The sequence below is a fragment of the Mya arenaria genome, chromosome 10 (genome assembly GCF_026914265.1).
Source record: "Mya arenaria isolate MELC-2E11 chromosome 10, ASM2691426v1".
NCBI lineage: Eukaryota > Metazoa > Mollusca > Bivalvia > Myida > Myidae > Mya > Mya arenaria.
The window spans coordinates 30,997,819-31,007,552 of NC_069131.1; the positions used below are offsets into that span (position 1 = coordinate 30,997,819).

At 34.2% G+C, this 9,734-nt stretch overlaps 1 protein-coding gene across 1 annotated transcript; it reads right to left on the bottom strand.

Moving 5' to 3' along the window:
- Positions 1–3,925: 3,925 nt before the first annotated feature.
- LOC128204581 (putative nuclease HARBI1) lies at positions 3,926–6,911 on the bottom strand. The gene is made up of 4 exons (XM_052905987.1): positions 6,887–6,911; positions 5,337–5,771; positions 4,812–4,947; positions 3,926–3,980 (listed from the first exon to the last, which is right to left on the bottom strand). Exons 1-4 carry the CDS (start codon positions 6,909–6,911, stop codon positions 3,926–3,928), a joined length of 651 nt encoding a protein of 216 aa, XP_052761947.1.
- Positions 6,912–9,734: the final 2,823 nt, after the last annotated feature.

The window sequence follows — 9,734 nt, forward strand, 5'->3', positions numbered from 1 at the left end:
TACCATAATCAGTTCAACGTGTTGTGTTCCCATATTTACTTTTTGTCCAGTTTCTTCATTGACATTCTCTTGAACAGTGTTTGAATCATTAGGAACCAATCAAATGTCTTCGTATAATGTGTTACCTGCAAAGCAAATGTTAACATTGCTCAACTTTAAACATAAAGTATACAGAATACATCATTGAGCCAGATGCCTGTGCATCATAACATAAAGTGGTATTGAGTGTGATTGTTTTCCAATGGTTATGGTGTCCGCATCTCACCTTTCATAGCTCGTCAGTTTCTATCAGCCAAAAGTTGGAAGATATTTCTTGGTCTCTTATATAGATCATCGGAACCATTTAAGCCACAGGACACAGATCGAGAATGATTCATATCAGCTAGCTGTTTAACCAAATAAGTAAACATACAATTGCTCATGATTATTTTACCAGTCTCAGTGTGGTGTTCGGTCACTGAAGTGTGAGGTTGTCGTGCCTGATATCCTTGCCTGGACTCCTTTTCCTCGACGGGTTCAGGTTTAGGGCCTTTTAGAATAAACAGATTGAGCTAAGGGTTCAAGCACTTGGTAAATAGTAATCTAATTTCACAAAAAATCGACGCCTTTTTCACGCCATTGTTTACTTTTATACAGTCAACATTAATCTTTTTTTCGTTAAATCAATCAAGTTGAATGAGAAAACTGAAAAATATGTTCACCATGAGTAAACAAATTATTAAGAATATGACGAAAATATCTATATTATAAAATAACATCGAATTTACTATTTTTCTGCACTGTAGCGTACACAACTGGCGGTGGTGTATGAATTTGTTCGCTGAGTTGTTGTTCTCCTCGTAGCTTTTTGCAGCATGATTTGTTTCTTTGAACATAATGAAACGATGAGATTTCTTAAAGATCCAGTAAAAAATCTAAAGAAGACAAGTTATAGCAAACAAATTATGAAAAATACGTTTTCGTACGTAATTAGCTTGTAGTATCACTACAACATACCTTCGATTGGAAATGATGATAACAGCGATAACGATAACAACTACAAGAACAACACCAATTGTCACACCAACAGCCGTACCAACGCTTGGCTTGTTTGTCTCTTCTGCTGAAAATATATATCATCGAAAGTGTTCGTGTTTAACATTAGGAAAGTCATGATGTAATAGCACATTAACAAGTCAGATCGAATAGAAATAACATAAGGTATTTAAAAAAACGGTTTTTACTTTATAACATCGTCTTTTTGAGAATATAAACCACGGTATACTAGATATACTGACGTTTTTACGTTTATCATTTCAACATGAGTGCCAAACACAAATCATAACATTGTGATATATAAAAACATGAACGTGGCCATAAACTTCCTAGATAACCGCCAAAATATCACCAACATCTGTACAGAATTCATTTGCTTTTAAAGTTAAATAAGTTAGACATAATAATTGTTTATTGCATTAAAATCTAAAATGTATTCTTTTCAAAAGGAATTATATGTTAATATTTTATTGATTAAACAAATAGTCTTGCCTATAATGCTATCGGATTTTGTGACTATAGGCAGTTTTGTATTATTGGTAAAATGTAAATACATGTATAATAAACAAATATGTATCAAACTTTCTAACAATCAAGCTGTTGTTACCGAAATAAGTGATATAAATGGGTGCCATCAAAATATGGACATAACAACATATTATTGTATTTTTCACAACATTCTATATTTCTGTAAAAAAATCCAAATGTGCTATAATATTTCAAACAGGAGTATATATATCACTGACACTTCTTAAATGTTAAAATATGAGACACGAGCAAATCGACACCTTAAGTGAAATTTATAAAAAATGGAATTACGATGCCATCTAAGCGTGCTGTCCTTGGCATTAAAAACATGCTAAAATCTGTACTATTTGTGTAATTATGAAACAGTTTCATTGCTTAAATGTTTATAAATCAGTAGTAAAAACGGTTGGTTAGAAATAAAGAACGAAACTTAATTAGGTTTCAATCTGAACATTGTAATTAAGCAGTCATTAAGAGAACAAGTTCTGAATATTCATGTGACCCTGCATTACTGAAACTATTCATGTTTCGATGTTCAGCATCTTCTTTGTTTGAGGTATTTTAAAAATTTCTTCATTAATTGCACTTTAGTCTAAAAATGATCTATGTAAATATAAACGTTTCGACATTGTCAAAATGAATCTTTTCTTTAATTTTATTGATTAAACATACCTCTTTGCTTAACATGAAAACCAATGTTGGTGTTTTAACTAATATTATAAGATACTGTAAGTGCAATTGAGCTACTTTTTATATTAAATCGCTCGCAAAACTCACATATATTCAAACAATCGTCACCATTGCGCCCATCATTACAAGCGTCACATTTATCGCCTGTGTAATATTCATTACAAACACACTTTCCATTCGAAGAAGTGCAAATATCATTTACGCAGCCCGGACTGCATGGTGTAGAACAGCTAAATCCGTACCGACCCTCAACGCAAGATTCACATTTTTCACCAGTATAATAACTGCTGCAGTTGCATGATCCGTCGGTGGAATTGCAAATATTCTCCTTACAGCCATGACTACACTGCATAGAGCAATTTTCACCATACTTGCCTTCTACGCACGAGTCACATTTGTTTCCTGTAAAACCAGTCTTACATACGGTGGCACACGTTCCGTCATCATTACAAGTATTATTGTTACATCCAGATGAGCACGCCTGATTGCATTTTTCTGTTATTCCATAGTGTCCATGCTTGCAAGAAAGGCAGTTGTTATAGTTGGAACACATACATTCAGGGGAAACACAAGTATTAGAACAATTTATGTTCCAAAAGCCTGGTTCACATTCTTCACAGTCTAACGCATTTGTGCAGTAGCAATGCACAGATTTGCAATGAAATTCACAACTGCCACCATAAGATCCTGGTGGACATTTCTCACACATCACGAAATATATAAAACACAATAATAAAAAAGCAGCTGAATTATTCATCATTAAATTAAACTACACTAATATATGGCGTTTGTGTTTATTTCACTATTAACTACTCAAACTAAATCGACATATTATGTTCCTCATTCATTGGCTTTCTGTGTAATAGGGGTACCTCGATTGATATTTTAAACCAATTGCTTTGTTTTGACAGATATCAGGAAGTAAAATCATCTGAGAAGATAAAAGTAAAACTATACAAACAAATGGAATGTATTGATGTTTATGTGAGATGAAAGTCTTCACACTTTGTCAATTCGGCGCTATCAATTATCCTTGAATGTTTTCGACGATTGGTATCTGATTGATAGAAGTATGGAAGTCCTCAACACCATGTCAATGTGATTGTATTAATTATCACTGAATGTACTGGATGAGTTGTGCCTCATTTATAGAATAAGAAAGTCCTCGGAAGCTTAATACATACCAAGGCATTTCAGTAACTTATAACATCATTTTCAAAGATTTAAAACAATAAAATAAACAAAAGAATTAGCCTAATGGAACAGAAAAAACGCGATAACAATAGACAAACATTTTATGTTTATACTTTAAAAGTACTACAATAGTATTTAAATGTACAGAATTGCAAAACTCGAGTTTTATTAATCCTCGCTTAAGTGGATGAGCCTCAGAAAGAGGTACCATATTGCCATGTTGTGGTCGAGTTGGGATAGCCCCTCAAGTCAAACTGGATAGCTTGCTTTATCCACTGTCATCACGACCACTTAAATATCAACAAATAAAACAAACTCTGCTAAAATATTGCTGCAAAATTTCTTACTATAACATCTCAAAGTTGTAAAAGTATCTCAATTTGTTCATACATGTATTTGTTTTCGTAGCTTTGATCATTTAAAAGGTACAATTAGGCACAGCACATTGACAACAACGTATTGAATTATTGTTACAAAGTTATCTTCTTTCTTCCTTTGTCTTTTGTGAAAGAATTTCATCTCGTACCTTCTTCCTAGCAGTAAACAGTGATGATGTTTTATCTCAAACCTTTACTATACCCATCTGGGAATTATATGTGATGCATATCTCAATATTTCTGACATCATTGACGACGCGTGTGTTAAAATGCGCGGTACGTTTATAAGCATTTGTAATAGTGGTGTTCACCCAGGTACATTAAATCCGTTGACGTCAAAAACAATATATACGTCGGTTGTTACCCCAGAGTGTTTATATGGCTGCGAGTTGTGGTAAAATATTTCACCCTCAGCTACTAAAGATGGAAAGAGCTGCAATTTTTTGGAAAATTGTGTCGGTTACCAAATAAATATCTTGCCAAACAAGTATCTAATAGTAGGCTATGCAGATTTATTGGCTATGATAACCAGTCCAGGGGAACTATTCCAGAAATGTATAGGCCTTTGTCAAAATATGGGCTGCTGGATATTCAGTTCAACTGTTTACAGACTGGGACATTTACACCAACGTATACGTGGGAGGCGATTTTGGATGGATACATAAAGGCCCCATCATCTCAATGTCAATTTCAGAAACAGAAGTCAAATCTTTTGTCGGCCGTTTGTCCGAAGTGTTTTAAGGGAGAAAACTGGGTCAACCCTGTGGGAAGTTTCCAGAAGGCAACCACAAGTATCCCCTTTGCGTCGCATGTTTATGTGCTTGATGTGCACCTTTATGTCCAATAACTTTAAACAGCGTTGCTGTAAATGCGAGTATTACTTATTATAATACGTTATTGCTTATTATAATAAGTTGATACTGGTATAAAATCTGGTCAAAATTCATGATTATGTAGCTACATGGAATTGATTTTACATTTACATACCCGCTGTCTCCAAGAACAATCCCATCTTCCAAACCCCTGTGGTTTCTCTCCAGGTGGCATCCAAGTGTGGAAGTTCGGAATATAAAGCTATCGTGAGCTGATCCAGGCCACTGCTCATTGATAAATGTGAATTTTCCTGAAAGGATAAAAACATGTTAAGGGGAGATAACATGACTGTGGTTATGAAGTTGTGAATGTTGACCGTTTCATTTTAAGGCGTTACTGTATAGCCAAAGTTTGTTGACCTTGACATTGAAAGGAAAGTTTTTGCCCTGGTAATTTCTTTTCAAATCTGTATTATCAAAGAATTTTAAAGCACTTAATAATGGCAGTAACCAGCATTGTACTGAAGCAGTAATTTTATGTCTTAAAAACAAATACCAAACGGAATGTGGCTGTATTTTGCTTATTTGAGCTCTTAGCAACACCAGCAGTACAGTGATGGGTAAGTGTCAGTTTATTTCATGTTATATAAAGAGCTGTATAATATTTACAGTTTAATATTTTTTAAATAAACTACCAAACTGCCATCACATTTATAGATGGGAATCCTTTTCTGTTGATAAAACCTCTCTTGGTCTGGTGAAGGCTTGATCAAACGGACGTGGCTACCATCAACATACCCTATAACACCTGGAAATCCAGCTATGTTGCTAAACTCAGATTTCACTCGTCTCTTGGTAGCTTCATCAACTGGCCATTGAATGAACTGCTTATGACGCTTCACTATATCTTTAGTAACCTTATCCACAACTCTGCAAACAGTACTTTTATGTATCCCATGTGTGTCCCCAACAACCTGCATAAATGAACCTGAAGCGTAGTACCTCAGCGCTATACAGACTTGTTCCTCGACTGACAGGCTACAACTTCTGTCTGTTTCCCTAGCTAGGTCCTCTCTCAGCAAATCGGCCAAATACTCTATTCCTCTTCTTCCAAACCTGAACCTTCTTCTCAATTCTTCATCATTTAGGCTTTCATTTAAGTTTATTACTCTAAATTCTCTATTTTTCCGTGGTATATTTACTTAACAACCATTTATGGCAGCCATTTTGGTTTTCGTTAACTGATTCGTTAAAATTTAAAGTACCTTTTGAGGTACTTTAAATTTTTCGTTAAATTAACGACTGATTTAACGGTTTCGTTATCGTTAAAATTTCCAACAACCAAAATTTAGCGAAATAAATTAAACGAAGGTATTTAACGAAAATTTAGCGATTTTAGTCATTATAACGATAAATTTCATCGTTAAGTGTTTAGCGAACGTTCCAACAACCGGGCCATTGTTATGTATTTAACGAATGTTCCAACAACCGGGCCAATTGACTCAAAGACAAGTGCATAGGTTGTGTTTTTGCTCAACCATATTTAGCACAAGGATTAAAATGTGGGACCATGTAATGGCAAAGTATAAATCTAGAACATTTATTTGATTGCGGATGGAAAGCCCGGCTAATCAATGCGTACAATTGCAAATTTACCACGTAATGTATATTTTGCAAAAATTATTTGCACCATGTGCAAGCAAAATTATGTTTAAGTCGAAATAAGAAAGCCAATAGGCAGTGTTTATCAACATAGCAGTTTGCATACCTAGTTACTTTGTTTTCGGGCTAGGCCTGCACTTATGTGTAGATAACATTTCATTTTGTGATGTCTTTCATAATTATATTGATGAAAAACATGTTAAATGATTGATTTATAACTTATAACTTAAGTGTGATGCCAAGGTGGATTCTAGAATTTCGCTTTCTGTCTAGCCTTCGCCTAATAATTTGCATCTGAACTATGTTCTGTGTATTACTGCATGTGTGTGTATATATGTGTATATACGTATCAATGTATCGCACTTTGTATTTCAAGTGTGATGTTCTTTGCTCTTCATTTATTGGAGGAAAATAAAATATCTCTCGGACAGATCAGGACATTGTGATGCTGTTTATCTCAAACCTTCTTCCTAGCAGGACATGTTATGCTGTTTTATATAAAACCTTCTTCCTAGCAGTACGTTGTGATGGTGTTTCATCTCAAACCATCTTCCTAGCAGTATGTTGTGATGCTGTTTTATCTCATACCGTCTTCATAGCAGTACATTGCCATGGTGTTTTATTTTAAATCTATTTCCCAGCAGTAAATAGTGATGGTGTTTTATTCCGAATCTTCTTCATAGCAAGTCATTGTGATGTTGTTTTGTCTTAAACCTCTTTCCAAGCAGTACATTGTAATGCTGTTTTATCTCAAACCTCCTTCATAGCAGGTCATTGTGATTCTGTTTTATCTTAAACCTCCTTCATAGCAGTACATTGCGATGGTGATTTATCTCGAGCTTTCTTCCTAGCAGTACATAGTGATGTTGTTTTATCTTGAGTTTTCTTCCTAGCAGTAAATAGTGATGGTGTTTTATCTCGAGCCTTCTTCCTAGCAGTAAATAGTGATGGTGTTTTATCTCGAGCCTTCTTCCTAGCAGTAAATAGTGATGGTGTTTTATCAAAAACCTTCTTCCTAGCAGTACATTGTAATGCTGTTTTATCTCAAACCTCCTACATAGCAGGTCATTGTAATGCTGTTTTATCTCAAACCTCCTACATAGCAGGTCATTGTAATGCTGTTTTATCTCAAACCTCCTACATAGCAGGTCATTGTAATGTTGTTTTATCTCAAACCTCCTACATAGAAGGTCATTGTAAGGCTGTTTTATCTCAAACCTCCTACATAGCAGGTCATTGTAATGCTGTTTTATCTCAAACCTCCTACATAGCAGGTCATTGTAATGTTGTTTTATCTCAAACTTCCTACATAGAAGGTCATTGTAATGCTGTTTTATCTCAAACCTTCCTCCTAGCAGTACACTGTCATGGTGTTTTATCTCAAACCTCCTTCCTAGCAGTATATAGTGATCGTGTTTTATCTCGAATCTTCTTCCTAGCAGTAAATAGCGATGCTGTTTTATCTTGAGTCTTCTTCCTAGCAATAAATAGTGATAATAATTTTTTGTACCATATCAACACAATAATATTCACAGAAAACAATATAGAATGATAAACTTGTAAGTTAAAAGTATCAACAATTCATGCAATAGAGTTAATGTTTAAAGGAATGTTATGCAATTAACTTATTGCCTAACGGAGTGTTTTGAGTAGTGTGGATGAAACAAATAATAACAATATTTATAATACTTATAATAATAATAAAAAAATAAAAATAAAAATTAAAAATAATAATAATAGTAATAATAATATAATAATAATAATAATAATAATAATAATAATAATAATAATAAACAATTAAATAAATAATATCAATGAAATCTTTATTTACCGAAGGTTACACATTTAGACATATAAGAACATAATATACTCTAAAGATTCAATATGGCCCTCAAAGTATAGAAACAAAAGAAAAAGCATGAAAACAAACACAATCTTTCCCTTCATGAACAATATTGTAGGAATCAATTTTAACACAATCTTACTTAAAAAAGCGAAATAAAGTTTGGCACATCACTTTTTTTATAAAAAAAAAATCACAAAAACCTAATTATTACAAGAAATTTCTGGGTGTTTCTGGGTGTTATCTGGTAGAAATATCGCCGTTACTTGTTTAGTTTTTTTTTTATCTTCATAGGCTTTAGATCATGAAAATTATGTCTGGCACTTTGTTTCCCCTCCTTTAAGTTTATCAAAACAAAATTATTAAATTGGAGCTGCTTTCGCTCGAAACCTTACATTAAATGTTACGTGTAAACACGTGTTTTATGTTGTTAATAAAAATCCATGGCAGAGTTGTCAAAGATTGTCTATTCCACACAAAACAAATTATATTAAAATAACAACATATCAAGATGCACACAATAACTGCAGCAGAAGCATTGTTTGTATTTGTTAAATTATCATACTTTACAAATTATGCCGCTCAGGAAACTTGATTTGTCTCCATAAAATATTATGAGTGACACGCGCCCGCACGACTTAAAAAGACAACAAAGTACATGTACATAGTTTAAAGCGTTCAAACAACTGTTATGTCTGCATTGTTCCAACAAAAGGCAATGCCGTACGTTCCTTATGGTCATTGGTTAGCAGTTAGTTTGGCGCGACACACTGCACTATCTTGATTTGATTGTTTCTGAAGCCCAGTCCCGTGGTGTGCGGTGTGAGCTGGCAACCCGAGTGGCTCGGGCCCCTAGTTAGGCATGGCTTGCTTGCTGATGCTGCTACGAGTGATATACTGTCTCTCAGAGCGCAAACTGCCGAAAACTGCAATAATTATTATAAAGAACTACCCAGCTGCATTTTTAATGAAACGGCATGATGATTGATTAACAAGTACGTGTTATTCATATTACATAAATATTTTAATCGGGTGTGGTGGGTGGGTAAATAATAATTTTCCGGTATTTTCCCACGTGTTGCTTCTTCGAAGGAAAAGAACGTGCAGGGCTAGTCTCGTGGTCAAGTAATCGGACGACCGGAGCGTTCCGCATATTGATTTTAGGGCAACCACGTTTGTCTACCCGTATCTAGGAAGTATTTCCGAGAAATCGTAGATAAATAAAGAAAACAATTTATTCCGGCTTTATAAATGAAATTATTTCCATATGTAAATATTTTTTATTATTATTATTTTTATCATTTTTAGCATAAACCCGTTGCCTTTGCTGTGGTTTCTGTTGCACGATATGTTTTTTTTGTAAAGTCAGGCAATACAAACAATATATCTATAAAAATCATCTTGCTGTAGTATTTTTTATTTGGCAAGAGACATCAAACAGACCCATTTTAGGGCAAACACAAAGCAATGCTTTGCAATACCTCGAGAAAGCCAAAACAGCCGCTGTTTCTAATATTTATCGAGCCGAGCAAAGATGTAGAATGTTTATTTCATATTCAAAAAGTCATACGGCCCATGAGGACAAACACAATA

Coding starts and splice junctions, on each gene's coding strand:
- LOC128204581 (XM_052905987.1), bottom strand. CDS start 6,911: ATGGCAATGTACTGCTATGAAGACG. Junction 5,772..6,886: donor AATGTACTGCTATGAAGACG/GTATGAGATAAA, acceptor TAAATGATGAAG/AATTGAGAAGAAGGTTCAGG. Junction 4,948..5,336: donor CATCTATAAATGTGATGGCA/GTTTGGTAGTTT, acceptor TTATCCTTTCAG/GAAAATTCACATTTATCAAT.